The sequence below is a fragment of the Ranitomeya imitator genome, chromosome 9 (genome assembly GCF_032444005.1).
Source record: "Ranitomeya imitator isolate aRanImi1 chromosome 9, aRanImi1.pri, whole genome shotgun sequence".
Taxonomy (NCBI): domain Eukaryota; kingdom Metazoa; phylum Chordata; class Amphibia; order Anura; family Dendrobatidae; genus Ranitomeya; species Ranitomeya imitator.
In genome coordinates, this window is record NC_091290.1 from 157,213,891 (window position 1) to 157,230,054 (window position 16,164).

Genomic DNA, 16,164 nt, shown 5'->3' on the forward strand with positions numbered 1-16,164 from the left:
ATAAAAATATACAAGAGGATACAAAATGGGAACTAAACAATATGATATATAGAATTAGTTGCATAAAATAAAAGGGATGACAAAATAAACTCCCTAAATTTGATAACAGAAATGGCTTGGCGTTTAGTGGAGCAATCAAATTTTTGAAAATAGACACACACAGGGTACTATGTCTTCCCAAAATGACAAAGGCCCAAACCCAGTTTCGGCTTTTCATTAGCTCTAGGTTATTTCTGCCTAGTCACCTTCTCTTGGTGTCTTCAAATGGGGGCTGTTTGTGGGATGTTCTCAGTCATTCAGGATTTTATGAGAATCCCCAATTTCCATGTATCTTCACCTCTGAAGGTCCCAGGTGTTAGATATTGACCTCATATTTTCTTTTGTGAGTTTACCTTTACATACAGAGCAAACATGACCTGGTTTGCATCATCTATCAGGCTGTTATTATGTTGGAGTTCTAGTGGCATGTGAGTGAATGTGTTCATCCTTTTGCTACAAAGGCAAAAATCTATTTCCCATAAATACAAAACCTCAATAGTCATATCTGGACAAAAGAGAACCAAAGGCTGGAACATTCTCAAAGTTTTTAACCCAGGATGTCCTTCCTATTCGTAAACAAATGTCAGTTTTGCGGTCCCCCTCCCAGCACAAACCTCGTTTTAATTACCTGTCCACGGAAGGGAGCCACGGCTACAAAGTGGATGAGTTTTCTCTGTATTTCTCCTCTTTTAATTAGTTCCACTCTTCCTATCTATGTAATATTTTCCCTCTTCCCCATATGTCCCTTGTAAAAGTCTACTTCAAAGCAGTTAGAATTGTCAGCTCCTTCTCCCTTCTGGAGCGGTGTTATGGATTTCAATTTTTCAACATTTGCCATCTTTGATATAGATTTATTAAGGTCTGCCAAGTCATACTGTGTGGCGTAAGATTGGATTGTGTTTTGATTTCCCCTTTTTGTGAAACCTCTGCTTGAATGAATTACCGGACGCATTGTAAAGCGACAATTGCTGTTCTCCATTTCATTTCATATTGTTAATCACAGATGACAGAAACTGTAACATTTATTTACATAAAGACAGATAATAAACAACTCATTAATCACAAAGCTAAAAATTCATCCAGATATTTCTCAGACCCAGTGGGAGGCTTTTGTACATGAACAGGCCTAGGTTTTTTCTCTGGTGCAATTACTATCACTGCGCTCGAGTGCTGACATCTCCTGCTATTACAGTCACTGCGCTCTAGAACGCTGACATATGTGGTGCGTTTACCGTCACTGTGCTCGAGTGGTAAAAAAAGAAGAGAATGTCCAGCTCCACCGAATCCGTAAAAATGAGTTTTCATTATTCACAAACTTTAAGCAAAGAGGATACAGACTTCAGCACGAACCATATGGGTAAGAATCTCAACGCGTTTCTGGAGACTAAGCTCATGACAGATGTCATGATTAAGGGAGCTTAGTCTCCAGAAACGCGTTGAGATTCTTACCCATATGGTTCGTGCTGAAGTCTGTATCCTCTGTGCTTAAAGTTTGTGAATAATGAAAACCCTTTTTTACGGATTCGGTGGAGCTGGACATTCTCTTCTTTTTTTTTGGACTTTGTACGCCTGGACACAGCGGGTCCGAGCTCCTGAAGATTGGTTTATGCATCACGGGTGAGCTGGATTATATTCCTTCGCTCTAGAGTGCTGACATATGTGGTGCAATTACCTTCACTGCGATCTAGCGTGCCTACTTGTGGTGTGAATATAGTCACTGCGCCCTAGAGTGATGACCAATGTGGTGCGATTACCTTCATTTGCGCTCTAGCGTGCCGACATATGTGGTGTTTATCGTCACTGCGCTCTAGAGTGCTGACAGACATGTGCCTGAAGAATGACTACATCTATATGACATACACCAGGCACACCCATCCGTTTCGCAGGTGTTACTTGGTCTTCTGGGCTTGTTTTCGCTCTTTATTCAGGTGGGCGTTCTCATGGGATCTCAGCTTGGCAGACTCATTGAAGCCTTTCCCACATTTTCCACAGATGAAGGGCTTCCGGCCTGTGTGAAGACGTTCATGTCTGCGCATGTTGGAGCTTTGAGTGAACCGCTTTCCACACTCTGAACACTTATATGGCTTCTCCCCATTGTGGATTCTCTGATGACTGGCTGCTGAGGAGCGATCTCTGAATCGCTTCCCGCACACATGGCATTCATATGGCTTTTCTCCACTGTGGATTCGCTCGTGAGACACCAGGGTTGAGGGCTGAGTGAAGCTCCTCCCACATTTCTGGCAGCTGAATGGCTTCTCCCCTGTGTGGATTCTCTGGTGTATAACCAGTGTGGTGTTGTCAGCAAAACATTTTCCACAATCAGAGCATCGAAATGGCTTCTGTTCTTTATGGCTCCGAAGATGCTCAGCATACAATGACTTACTGAAGAATAAGTTCCCACAGTCCATACACTGATATGGTTTATTGACCTTATGCGCTTTCTGATGCAAGAGCAGCAGCGAGTGCTGGACAAAGCGCTTCCCACACAAAGGGCAGACAAAGAGTTTTTCTTCCGCGTGGCTCTTCTGATGAAGGTCGAGCAGTGCCGGCTGCAGGAAGCGTTTCCCACATTCTGCGCAGGCGTAAGCCTTCTTTCCAGAGCCTGGCCTCCTGTCTTGGATTTTTTTCTTACACTTAGTACATGTCTTACTCTGTCCACCGCTGCAGGACCTCACACTCCACCTGCAGGCCTCTGCCGAGCGCCGATATCTGGTTTTGATCATTGCGATAGTCATTTTTTTCTTACATCTGTTGCACTCTTGGAGCTTCCATGAAACCTTTAGAAGAAAACCTTTCCGTTTGCTTTTTAAAAACTTTTTACAGCTTTTTAGCCTCATTCCTTGTAACATGTGTGTCGTCTTGCATTGTCTACTAGTGTCATGCTGATCGGTGCCACATGGACCTCTCACCAGGCCGTGCACAGTGCAAATCCTGCGCCCCTTGCCTCCAACTGTACGCATCTTCTTACAACCTGGCTGGCTTCCACTACCACATGCATGTAAGGTACAGGCCTCTCCCCATGGATCCACCGATCTAGTTATGGACCCACTGGTCTGATCACTTGCGGAATCACAGGTACACCGTCTCTTCCCGGGATAAGTGATAAGTGATTTCTTTTGGGCACAATGTGATTTTTCCGCACATATTGCAGTGTTCCCAGCTGTATTTTCAGCACTCTTCCTGGACCGTCTACGACTGTCCTGCACTGCCAAGGTCTTGTGTTTCGCACATGCTTCATCTGTGGCTGTGGGGGCACTGAGCCTGTTACAAGGTGCTGAATTACTACATGCAACTTCACGATTCCTCGCACTCCTTAAAGATCTGCGGGGGAAGAAAGGAGTTTGCTTGTTGCTATTGTCACAGCTTCTACTTTTGCTGACTCTCTTTCCACATACATTCTCAGCTACGCCAGGCATTTTCTTCTGCTCCACCCTGCTACCAGTTCTCTTTCTGACTGTATCACACATTTGCTCATCGTCCGGCTGGGAACTAGGCTCTTCTTCTCTCTTGAAAGAACAGTGTGCGTCAGCCAATTCATGGCATTCACGAGGCTTGCATCTCCTGCCACCATCAGTAACACCTGGTTCCAAACATTGAAAGGTTCCCTCTCTATGATTACTGCACCCAGCGGCCTCTGATGCCACAGTCCTGGACTCAGCAGGGTCAGTCATTTCCATTGTCTCTGGTTTTATTATGTGCTGGGACATTTCACTCCTGTGAGGGGCCTTTGTTTGGGGTCTCTGCATGAATGGCGGGTTTGTTTCAACCGTTCCCCTACTGCTTCAGTCTCTAACGTGATGTCTTATTTCCGGATTACTATGGAGTTGACAGAGTTCCTGGCTTGTAAAATGATGATATAAATGGATACCATCTGCTTCTGCGAACTGTCTGCAAAATTGTCTTGCAAGGACTTATTGATTTCTTTAGCAGCAGATACCCAAGAATTCTTCCTATAGGGGGATCTGCATAAAAGAAACAGAAAACACTCAATGTCTTAACTGGAAAAATGCTATAATTGCCATCTATATAGAAAAGTTTGATAATACTCATTGGACACCACTTGTGAAAGGTCAGAAAAGGTTCTGCAGAGGGATGAAACAAGATCTCAGTGGTGGGGAGCGTGAGGGGCCATACATCGGCAGTAGGGTGGGGTTAGAGCAGGGGTTGGGAACCTTTTTTCTGCCAAGGGCTCTTTGGAATTTTACAATAGCGTTTGGGGGCCGTATAAAATTAGTAACTTAAACAGCCAACTATATTTATGCAAAAATTGAAAAAACTTGCAGCACACACAGTATAGTGCAGCTCCCCCAACACACACAGTATAGTGCAGCTCCCCCACACACACAGTATAGTGCAGCTCTCCCCCCACACACAGTATAGTGCAGCTCCCCCACACACACACACAGTATAGTGCAGCTCCCCCCACACACACAGTATAGTGCAGCTCCCCCCAACACACACAGTATAGTGCAGCTCCCCCCCAACACACACAGTATAGTGCAGCTCCCCCCCAACACACACAGTATAGTGCAGCTCCCCCCCAACACACACAGTATAGTGCAGCTCCCCCCAACACACACAGTATAGTGCAGCTCCCCCACACACAGTATAGTGCAGCTCCCCCCCCACACACAGTATAGTGCAGCTCCCCCCAACACACACAGTATAGTGCAGCTCCCCCCCCACACACAGTATAGTGCAGCTCCCCCCCCACACACAGTATAGTGCAGCTCCCCCCAACACAGTATAGTGCAGCTCCCCCCAACACACACAGTATAGTGCAGCTCCCCCCCAACACACACAGTATAGTGCAGCTCCCCCCCAACACACACAGTATAGTGCAGCTCCCCCCCAACACACACAGTATAGTGCAGCTCCCCCCCAACACACACAGTATAGTGCAGCTCCACCCCAACACACACAGTATAGTGCAGCTCCCCGCCACACACACAGTATAGTGCAGCTCCCCCCAACACAGTATAGTGCAGCTCCCCCCAACACACACAGTATAGTGCAGCTCCCCCCCAACACACACAGTATAGTGCAGCTCCCCCCCAACACACACAGTATAGTGCAGCTCCACCCCAACACACACAGTATAGTGCAGCTCCCCCCCAACACACACAGTATAGTGCAGCTCCCCCCCAACACACACAGTATAGTGCAGCTCCCCCCCAACACACACAGTATAGTGCAGCTCCCCCCCAACACACACAGTATAGTGCAGCTCCACCCCAACACACACAGTATAGTGCAGCTCCCCCCCCACACACAGTATAGTGCAGCTCCCCCCAACACAGTATAGTGCAGCTCCCCCCAACACACACAGTATAGTGCAGCTCCCCCCCAACACACACAGTATAGTGCAGCTCCCCCCCAACACACACAGTATAGTGCAGCTCCCCCCCAACACACACAGTATAGTGCAGCTCCCCCCCAACACACACAGTATAGTGCAGCTCCCCCCCAACACACACAGTATAGTGCAGCTCCACCCCAACACACACAGTATAGTGCAGCTCCCCCCAACACACACAGTATAGTGCAGCTCTCCCCCCCACACACACAGTATAGTGCAGCTCTCCCCCCCCCACACACAGTATAGTCCAGCTCTCCCCCCCCCCCCCCCACACACAGTATAGTGCAGCTCTCCCCCACACACGCAGTATAGTGCAGCTCCCCCCACACACGCAGTATAGTACAGCTCCCTCCAACACGCAGTGTAGTGCAGGATTGTGCTCAGTGACTACAGTGTCAGGTCGGTGCCGTTATACTGATTACACTGATACCTGTGATCAGGATTGTGCTCAGTGACTACAGACAGTGTCAGGTTGGTGCTGTTATACTGATTACACTGATACCTGTGATCAGGATTGTGCTCAGTGACTACATACAGTGTCAGGTCGGTGCCGTTATACTGATTACACTGATACCTGTGATCAGGATTGTGCTCAGTGACTACAGACAGTGTCAGGTTGGTGCTGTTATACTGATTACACTGATACCTGTGATCAGGATTGTGCTCAGTGACTACAGACAGTGTCAGATTGGTGCCGTTATACTGATTACATTGATACCTGTGATCAGGATTGTGCTCAGTGACTACAGACAGTGTCAGGTCGGTGCCGTTATACTGATTACACTGATACCTGTGATCAGGATTGTGCTCAGTGACTATAGGCAGTGTCAGGTCGGTGCCGTTATACTGATTACACTGATAATTGTGATCAGGATTGTGCTCAGTGACTACAGTGTCAGGTCGGTGCCGTTATACTGATTACACTGATACCTGTGATCAGGATTGTGCTCAGTGACTATAGGCAGTGTCAGGTCGGTGCCGTTATACTGATGATTACACTGATACCTGTGATCAGGATTGTGCTCAGTGACTACAGACAGCTCCCCCCACACACGCAGTATAGTGCAGCTCCCTCCAACACGCAGTGTAGTGCAGGATTGTGCTCAGTGACTACAGACAGTGTCAGGTCGGTGCCGTTATACTGATTACATTGATACCTGTGATTAGGATTGTGCTCAGTGACTACAGACAGTGTCAGGTTGGTGCTGTTATACTGATACCTGTGATCAGGATTGTGCTCAGTGACTACAGACAGTGTCAGGTCGGTGCCGTTATACTGATTACACTGATACCTGTGATCAGGATTGTGCTCAGTGACTATAGGCAGTGTCAGGTCGGTGCCGTTATACTGATTACACTGATAATTGTGATCAGGATTGTGCTCAGTGACTACAGTGTCAGGTCGATGCCGTTATACTGATGATTACACTGATACCTGTGATCAGGATTGTGCTCAGTGACTACAGACAGTGTCAGGTCGGTGCCGTTATACTGATTACACTGATACGTGGTGATGATTTTTTTTGCCAGACCACACGCCGTCAGCTCCCGTCACCTGTCAGACCACACGCCGTCACTTCCGTCACCTGTCAGACCACACGCCGTCAGCTCCCGTCACCTGTCAGACCACACGCTGTCACCTGTCAGACCACACGCCGTCAGCTCCCATCACCTGTCAGTCCACAAGCAGTCACCTGTCAGGTCACCTTTCACCTGTCAGACCACACGCCGTCACCTGTCAGACCACACAGGGGAGAGAGGCCGGAGGGGGGGGGTGGTAGGTGGCAGGGGAGAGAGGCTGGAAGAGGGGGGGTGAGAGGCTGGAGGAGGGGGGGTGACAGGGGAGAGAGGCTGGAGGAGGGGGGAGAGGCCAAAGGAGGGGGGGTGACGGGGGAGAGAGGACGGGGGAGAGAGGCCGGAGGGGGGGGGGGGGGGGTGTGACGGGGGGGGGGGGGGTGTGTGACGGGAGGGGGGGGGTGACGGGGGGGGTGTCTGGGTGTGACGGGGGAGAGAGGCCGGAGGGGGGGGTGACAGGGGAGAGAGGCCGGAGGGGGGGGGGGGGGGTGACGGGGGAGAGAGGCCGGAGGGGGGGGGGGGGGGGGGGTGTGACGGGGGAGAGAGGCCGGAGGGGGGAGAGAGGCCGGAGGGGGAGAGAGGCCGGAGGGGGGGGGGGGGGGTGACAGGGGGAGAGAGGCCGGAGGGGGGGGGGGGGGGGTGACAGGGGGAGAGAGGCCGGAGGGAGAGAGAGGCCGGAGGGGGAGAGAGGCCGGAGGGAGAGAGAGGCCGGAGGGGGAGAGAGGCCGGAGGGGGGGGTGACGGGGGAGAGAGGCCGGAGGAGGGGGGGGTGTGACAGGGGGGAGAGAGGCCGGAGGAGGGGGGGTGTGACAGGGGGAGAGAGGCCGGAGGGGGGGGGGTGACAGGGGGAGAGAGGCCGGAGGAGGGTGTGTGTGACGGGGGAGAGAGGCCGGAGGGGGGGGGTGACAGGGGGAGAGAGGCCGGAGGGGGGGGTGTGACGGGGGTGTGTGACGGGGGAGAGAGGCCGGAGGGGGGGGGGTGTGACGGGGGAGAGAGGCCGAGGGGGGGGGGTGTGTGACGGGGGAGAGAGGCCGGAGGAGGGGGGTGTGTGACGGGGGGAGAGAGGCCGGAGGGGGGGTGACAGGGGGAGAGAGGGCCGGAGGGGGGGGGTGTGAGGGGTGAGAGAGGCCGGAGGGGGGGGTGACAGGGGGAGAGAGGCCGGAGGGGGGGGGGGGGGGTGTGACGGGGGAGAGACGGGGGAGAGAGGCCGGAGGGGGGGGGGGTGACAGGGGGAGAGAGGCCGGAGGGGGGGGTGTGACGGGGGAGAGAGGCCGGAGGGGGGGGGGGGTGTGACGGGGGAGAGAGGCCGGAGGGGGGGGGTGTGACGGGGGAGAGAGGCCGGAGGGGGGGGGGGGTGTGACGGGGGAGAGAGGCCGGAGGGGGGGGGGGTGTGACGGGGGAGAGAGGCCGGAGGGGGGGTGACAGTAGGAGAGAGAGGGGGGGGGGGGGGTGTGACGGGGGAGAGAGGCCGGAGGGGGGGGGGGGGTGTGAGGGGTGAGAGAGGCCGGAGGGGGGGGTGACAGGGGGAGAGAGGCCGGAGGGGGGGGGGGGGTGTGACGGGGGAGAGAGGCCGGAGGAGGGGGGGGGGGTGTGACGGGGGAGAGAGGCCGGAGGGGGGGTGACAGGGGAGAGAGGCCGGAGGGGGGGTGACAGGGGGAGAGAGGCCGGAGGGGGGGGGGGGGAGAGAGGCCGGAGGAGGGGGGGGGGGGAGAGAGGCCGGGGGGGGGGGGGGGGGGGGGGGTGTGACGGGGGAGAGAGGCGGAGGGGGGGGGGTGTGACGGGGGAGAGAGGCCGGAGGGGGGGGGGTGTGACGGGGGAGAGAGGCCGGAGGGGGGGGGGGTGGGACGGGGGGAGAGAGGCCGGAGGGGGGGGTGTGTGTGACGGGGAGAGAGGCCGGAGGGGGGGGTGTGACGGGGGAGAGAGGCCGGAGGGGGGGGGGTGTGACGGGGGAGAGAGGCCGGAGGGGGGGGGGGGTGGGACGGGGGAGAGAGGCCGGAGGGGGGGGGGGTGTGGACGGGGAGAGAGGCGGCGGGGGGAGGGGGTGTGACGGGGGAGAGAGGCCGGAGGGGGGGGGTGACAGGGGGAGAGAGGCCGGAGGGGGGGGGGGTGACAGGGGGAGAGAGGTCGGAGGGGGGGGGGTGACAGGGGGAGAGAGGCCAGAGGGGGGGGGGGGGGGGTGTGACGGGGAGAGAGGGCCGGAGGGGGGGGGGGGGGGGTGACAGGGGGAGAGAGGTCGGAGGGGGGGGGGTGTGACGGGGAGAGAGGCCGGAGGGGGGGGGGGGGTGACAGGGGAGAGAGGTCGGAGGGGGGGGGGGGTGTGACGGGGAGAGAGGCCGGAGGGGGGGTGTGACGGGGGAGAGAGGCGGAGGGGGGGGTGTGACGGGGGAGAGAGGCCGGAGGGGGGGGTTGTGACGGGGGAGAGAGGCCGGAGGGGGGGGGGGTGTGACGGGGGGAGAGAGGCCGGAGGGGGGGGGTGTGACGGGGGAGAGAGGCCGGAGGGGGGGGGGGTGTGGGACGGGGGAGAGAGGCCGGAGGGGGGGGGGGGGGGGGGGGTGACGGGGGAGAGAGGCCGGAGGGGGGGGGGGTGACAGGGGGAGAGAGGCCGGAGGGGGGGGGGGTGACAGGGGGAGAGAGGTCGGAGGGGGGGGGGGTGACAGGGGGAGAGAGGCCAGAGGGGGGGGGGGGTGACAGGGGGAGAGAGGTCGGAGGGGGGGGGTGTGACGGGGAGAGAGGCCGGAGGGGGGGGGGTGACAGGGGGAGAGAGGTCGGAGGGGGGGGGGGGGGGGGTGTGACGGGGAGAGAGGCCGGAGGGGGGGGGGGTGACAGGGGGAGAGAGGTCGGAGGGGGGGGGGGGGTGTGACGGGGGAGGCCGGAGGGGGGGGGTGTGGCGGGGGAGAGAGGCCGGAGGGGGGGGTGTGACGGGGGAGAGAGGCGGAGGGGGGGTGTGACGGGGGAGAGAGGCCGGAGGGGGGGGGTGTGACGGGGGAGAGAGGCCGGAGGGGGGGGTGTGACGGGGGAGAGAGGCCGGAGGGGGGTGTGACGGGGGAGGCCGGAGGGGGGGGTGTGGCGGGGGAGGCCGGTACACATCGCAGCCCCCACCCCCCGGGGTCGCCCCCCGTCTCCGGTACCTGTGATGTAGCGAGCTCTCCTGACACTTCCGGGTGCCGTTGCAGACAGCTCGCGTCTCGTCTGGAATGGAGCGGCTCCTGGGTGATGACGTCACCGGAAGAGGCGGGCCGTTAGTGACTAGGGAGCGCGCTGTGCTGCGACGGCGGAGACGAGACTGTGTGAGCAGCGGAGAGTGAGGGGCCGGGGAGGAGGACAGTGAGGGGCCGGGGAGGAGGACAGTGAGGGGCCGGGGAGGAGGACAGTGAGGGAGGAGGACAGTGAGGGGCCGGGGAGGAGGACAGTGAGGGGCCGGGGATGAGGACAGTGAGGGAGGAGGACAGTGAGGGGCCGGGGAGGAGGACAGTGAGGGAGGAGGAGGACAGTGAGGGGCCGGGGAGGAGGACAGTGAGGGGCCGGGGAGGAGGACAGTGAGGGGCCGGGGAGGAGGACAGTGAGGGAGGAGGAGGACAGTGAGGGGCCGGGGAGGAGGACAGTGAGGGAGGAGGAGGACAGTGAGGGGCCGGGGAGGAGGACAGTGAGGGAGGAGGAGGACAGTGAGGGGCCGGGGAGGAGGACAGTGAGGGAGGAGGACAGTGAGGGGCCGGGGAGGAGGACAGTGAGGGAGGAGGACAGTGAGGGGCCGGGGAGGAGGACAGTGAGGGGCCAGGAAGGAGGACAGTGAGGGGCCGGGGATGAGGACAGTGAGGGAGGAGGACAGTGAGGGGCCGGGGAGGAGGACAGTGAGGGAGGAGGAGGACAGTGAGGGGCCGGGGAGGAGGACAGTGAGGGGCCGGGGAGGAGGACAGTGAGGGGCCGGGGAGGAGGACAGTGAGGGGCCGGGGAGGAGGACAGTGAGGGGCCGGGGATGAGGACAGTGAGGGAGGAGGACAGTGAGGGGCCGGGGAGGAGGACAGTGAGGGGCCAGGAAGGAGGACAGTGAGGGAGGAGGAGGACAGTGAGGGGCCGGGGAGGAGGACAGTGAGGGAGGAGGAGGACAGTGAGGGGCCGGGGAGGAGGACAGTGAGGGAGGAGGACAGTGAGGGGCCGGGGAGGAGGACAGTGAGGGGCCGGGGAGGAGGACAGTGAGGGGCCAGGAAGGAGGACAGTGAGGGGCCGGGGAGGAGGACAGTGAGGGGCCGGGGATGAGGACAGTGAGGGAGGAGGACAGTGAGGGGCCGGGGAGGAGGACAGTGAGGGGCCAGGAAGGAGGACAGTGAGGGGCCGGGGAGGAGGACAGTGAGGGGCCGGGGATGAGGACAGTGAGGGAGGAGGACAGTGAGGGGCCGGGGAGGAGGACAGTGAGGGGCCGGGGAGGAGGACAGTGAGGGGCCGGGGAGGAGGACAGTGAGGGGCCGGGGAGGAGGACAGTGAGGGGCCGGGGAGGAGGACAGTGAGGGGCCGGGGAGGAGGACAGTGAGGGAGGAGGAGGACAGTGAGGGGCCGGGGAGGAGGACAGTGAGGGGAGGAGGAGGACAGTGAGGGGCCGGGGAGGAGGACAGTGAGGGGCCGGGGAGGAGGACAGTGAGGGGCCGGGGAGGAGGACAGTGAGGGAGGAGGACAGTGAGGGGCCGGGGAGGAGGACAGTGAGGGGCCGGGGATGAGGACAGTGAGGGAGGAGGACAGTGAGGGGCCGGGGAGGAGGACAGTGAGGGAGGAGGAGGACAGTGAGGGGCCGGGGAGGAGGACAGTGAGGGGCCGGGGAGGAGGACAGTGAGGGGCCGGGGAGGAGGACAGTGAGGGAGGAGGAGGACAGTGAGGGGCCGGGGAGGAGGACAGTGAGGGAGGAGGAGGACAGTGAGGGGCCGGGGAGGAGGACAGTGAGGGAGGAGGAGGACAGTGAGGGGCCGGGGAGGAGGACAGTGAGGGAGGAGGACAGTGAGGGGCCGGGGAGGAGGACAGTGAGGGAGGAGGACAGTGAGGGGCCGGGGAGGAGGACAGTGAGGGGCCAGGAAGGAGGACAGTGAGGGGCCGGGGATGAGGACAGTGAGGGAGGAGGACAGTGAGGGGCCGGGGAGGAGGACAGTGAGGGAGGAGGAGGACAGTGAGGGGCCGGGGAGGAGGACAGTGAGGGGCCGGGGAGGAGGACAGTGAGGGGCCGGGGAGGAGGACAGTGAGGGGCCGGGGAGGAGGACAGTGAGGGGCCGGGGAGGAGGACAGTGAGGGGCCGGGGATGAGGACAGTGAGGGAGGAGGACAGTGAGGGGCCGGGGAGGAGGACAGTGAGGGGCCAGGAAGGAGGACAGTGAGGGAGGAGGAGGACAGTGAGGGGCCGGGGAGGAGGACAGTGAGGGAGGAGGAGGACAGTGAGGGGCCGGGGAGGAGGACAGTGAGGGAGGAGGACAGTGAGGGGCCGGGGAGGAGGACAGTGAGGGGCCGGGGAGGAGGACAGTGAGGGGCCAGGAAGGAGGACAGTGAGGGGCCGGGGAGGAGGACAGTGAGGGGCCGGGGATGAGGACAGTGAGGGAGGAGGACAGTGAGGGGCCGGGGAGGAGGACAGTGAGGGGCCAGGAAGGAGGACAGTGAGGGGCCGGGGAGGAGGACAGTGAGGGGCCGGGGATGAGGACAGTGAGGGAGGAGGACAGTGAGGGGCCGGGGAGGAGGACAGTGAGGGGCCGGGGAGGAGGACAGTGAGGGGCCGGGGAGGAGGACAGTGAGGGGCCGGGGAGGAGGACAGTGAGGGGCCGGGGAGGAGGACAGTGAGGGGCCGGGGAGGAGGACAGTGAGGGAGGAGGAGGACAGTGAGGGGCCGGGGAGGAGGACAGTGAGGGAGGAGGAGGACAGTGAGGGGCCGGGGAGGAGGACAGTGAGGGGCCGGGGAGGAGGACAGTGAGGGGCCGGGGAGGAGGACAGTGAGGGGCCGGGGAGGAGGACAGTGAGGGGCCGGGGAGGAGGACAGTGAGGGGCCGGGGAGGAGGACAGTGAGGGGCCGGGGAGGAGGACAGTGAGGGGCCGGGGAGGAGGACAGTGAGGGGCCGGGGAGGAGGACAGTGAGGGAGGAGGAGGACAGTGAGGGGCCGGGGAGGAGGACAGTGAGGGAGGAGGAGGACAGTGAGGGGCCGGGGAGGAGGACAGTGAGGGAGGAGGAGGACAGTGAGGGGCCGGGGAGGAGGACAGTGAGGGAGGAGGACAGTGAGGGGCCGGGGAGGAGGACAGTGAGGGAGGAGGACAGTGAGGGGCCGGGGAGGAGGACAGTGAGGGGTCGGGGAGGAGGACAGTGAGGGGCCAGGAAGGAGGACAGTGAGGGGCCGGGGAGGAGGACAGTGAGGGGCCGGGGATGAGGACAGTGAGGGAGGAGGACAGTGAGGGGCCGGGGAGGAGGACAGTGAGGGGCCAGGAAGGAGGACAGTGAGGGGCCGGGGAGGAGGACAGTGAGGGGCCGGGGATGAGGACAGTGAGGGAGGAGGACAGTGAGGGGCCGGGGAGGAGGACAGTGAGGGAGGAGGAGGACAGTGAGGGGCCGGGGAGGAGGACAGTGAGGGAGGAGGACAGTGAGGGGCCGGGGAGGAGGACAGTGAGGGAGGAGGACAGTGAGGGGCCGGGGAGGAGGACAGTGAGGGGCCGGGGAGGAGGACAGTGAGGGGCCAGGAAGGAGGACAGTGAGGGGCCGGGGAGGAGGACAGTGAGGGGCCGGGGATGAGGACAGTGAGGGAGGAGGACAGTGAGGGGCCGGGGAGGAGGACAGTGAGGGAGGAGGAGGACAGTGAGGGGCCGGGGAGGAGGACAGTGAGGGAGGAGGAGGACAGTGAGGGGCCGGGGAGGAGGACAGTGAGGGAGGAGGACAGTGAGGGGCCGGGGAGGAGGACAGTGAGGGAGGAGGACAGTGAGGGGCCGGGGAGGAGGACAGTGAGGGGCCGGGGAGGAGGACAGTGAGGGGCCAGGAAGGAGGACAGTGAGGGGCCGGGGAGGAGGACAGTGAGGGGCCGGGGATGAGGACAGTGAGGGAGGAGGACAGTGAGGGGCCGGGGAGGAGGACAGTGAGGGGCCAGGAAGGAGGACAGTGAGGGGCCGGGGAGGAGGACAGTGAGGGGCCGGGGATGAGGACAGTGAGGGAGGAGGACAGTGAGGGGCCGGGGAGGAGGACAGTGAGGGAGGAGGAGGACAGTGAGGGGCCGGGGAGGAGGACAGTGAGGGGCCGGGGAGGAGGACAGTGAGGGGCCGGGGAGGAGGACAGTGAGGGGCCGGGGAGGAGGACAGTGAGGGAGGAGGAGGACAGTGAGGGGCCGGGGAGGAGGACAGTGAGGGAGGAGGAGGACAGTGAGGGGCCGGGGAGGAGGACAGTGAGGGAGGAGGAGGACAGTGAGGGGCCGGGGAGGAGGACAGTGAGGGAGGAGGACAGTGAGGGGCCGGGGAGGAGGACAGTGAGGGAGGAGGACAGTGAGGGGCCGGGGAGGAGGACAGTGAGGGGCCAGGAAGGAGGACAGTGAGGGGCCGGGGATGAGGACAGTGAGGGAGGAGGACAGTGAGGGGCCGGGGAGGAGGACAGTGAGGGAGGAGGACAGTGAGGGGCCGGGGAGGAGGACAGTGAGGGGCCGGGGAGGAGGACAGTGAGGGGCCGGGGAGGAGGACAGTGAGGGGCCGGGGAGGAGGACAGTGAGGGGCCGGGGAGGAGGACAGTGAGGGGCCGGGGAGGAGGACAGTGAGGGGCCGGGGAGGAGGACAGTGAGGGAGGAGGAGGACAGTGAGGGGCCGGGGAGGAGGACAGTGAGGGAGGAGGAGGACAGTGAGGGGCCGGGGAGGAGGACAGTGAGGGAGGAGGAGGACAGTGAGGGGCCGGGGAGGAGGACAGTGAGGGAGGAGGACAGTGAGGGGCCGGGGAGGAGGACAGTGAGGGAGGAGGACAGTGAGGGGCCGGGGAGGAGGACAGTGAGGGGTCGGGGAGGAGGACAGTGAGGGGTCGGGGAGGAGGACAGTGAGGGGCCAGGAAGGAGGACAGTGAGGGGCCGGGGAGGAGGACAGTGAGGGGCCGGGGATGAGGACAGTGAGGGAGGAGGACAGTGAGGGGCCGGGGAGGAGGACAGTGAGGGGCCAGGAAGGAGGACAGTGAGGGGCCGGGGAGGAGGACAGTGAGGGGCCGGGGATGAGGACAGTGAGGGAGGAGGACAGTGAGGGGCCGGGGAGGAGGACAGTGAGGGGCCGGGGAGGAGGACAGTGAGGGGCCGGGGAGGAGGACAGTGAGGGGCCGGGGAGGAGGACAGTGAGGGGCCGGGGAGGAGGACAGTGAGGGGCCGGGGAGGAGGACAGTGAGGGGCCGGGGAGGAGGACAGTGAGGGAGGAGGAGGACAGTGAGGGGCCGGGGAGGAGGACAGTGAGGGAGGAGGAGGACAGTGAGGGGCCGGGGAGGAGGACAGTGGGGGAGGAGGACAGTGAGGGAGGAGGAGGACAGTGAGGGGCCGGGGAGGAGGACAGTGAGGGAGGAGGACAGTGAGGGGCCGGGGAGGAGGACAGTGAGGGGCCGGGGAGGAGGACAGTGAGGGGCCGGGGAGGAGGACAGTGAGGGGCCGGGGAGGAGGACAGTGAGGGGCCGGGGAGGAGGACAGTGAGGGAGGAGGAGGACAGTGAGGGGCCGGGGAGGAGGACAGTGAGGGAGGAGGAGGACAGTGAGGGGCCGGGGAGGAGGACAGTGAGGGAGGAGGACAGTGAGGGGCCGGGGAGGAGGACAGTGAGGGAGGAGGACAGTGAGGGGCCGGGGATGAGGACAGTGAGGGAGGAGGACAGTGAGGGGCCGGGGAGGAGGACAGTGAGGGGCCGGGGAGGAGGACAGTGAGGGGCCGGGGAGGAGGACAGTGAGGGGCCGGGGAGGAGGACAGTGAGGGGCCGGGGAGGAGGACAGTGAGGGGCCGGGGAGGAGGACAGTGAGGGAGGAGGAGGACAGTGAGGGGCCGGGGAGGAGGACAGTGAGGGAGGAGGAGGACAGTGAGGGGCCGGGGAGGAGGACAGTGAGGGAGGAGGAGGACAGTGAGGGAGGAGGACAGTGAGGGGCCGGGGAGGAGGACAGTGAGGGAGGAGGACAGTGAGGGGCCGGGGAGGAGGACAGTGAGGGGCCGGGGAGGACGACAGTGAGGGGCCGGGGAGGAGGACAGTGAG

At 61.6% G+C, this 16,164-nt stretch overlaps 2 protein-coding genes across 3 annotated transcripts in view; one reads left to right on the forward strand and one right to left on the reverse strand.

Annotated features, from left to right (window-relative positions):
• Nucleotides 1-1,043: 1,043 nt before the first annotated feature.
• LOC138649339 (zinc finger protein 329-like) lies at nt 1,044-10,197 on the reverse strand. The gene is made up of 2 exons (XM_069739650.1): nt 10,102-10,197; nt 1,044-4,001 (listed from the first exon to the last, which is right to left on the reverse strand). Exon 2 carries the CDS (start codon nt 3,783-3,785, stop codon nt 1,929-1,931), a length of 1,857 nt encoding a protein of 618 aa, XP_069595751.1. The 5' UTR covers nt 3,786-4,001; nt 10,102-10,197; the 3' UTR covers nt 1,044-1,928.
• Nucleotides 10,153-16,164, forward strand: part of LDHD (lactate dehydrogenase D) — a 100,153-nt gene continuing 94,141 nt past the window's right edge. The window contains exon 1 of one of the 2 annotated variants that reach the window (XM_069739651.1): nt 10,153-10,260. In XM_069739651.1, coding sequence (XP_069595752.1) covers nt 10,168-10,260 — 93 coding nt within the window. In that variant the 5' untranslated portion in view covers nt 10,153-10,167. The remainder of the gene's footprint in view (nt 10,261-16,164) is intronic. The other variant, XM_069739652.1, reaches the window with a different exon arrangement.

What these genes read in the sequence shown, in the direction of transcription:
- LOC138649339 (XM_069739650.1), bottom strand. Translation starts at nt 3,785, where the DNA reads ATGCAGAGACCCCAAACAAAGGCCCCTCACAGGAGTGAAATGTCCCAG.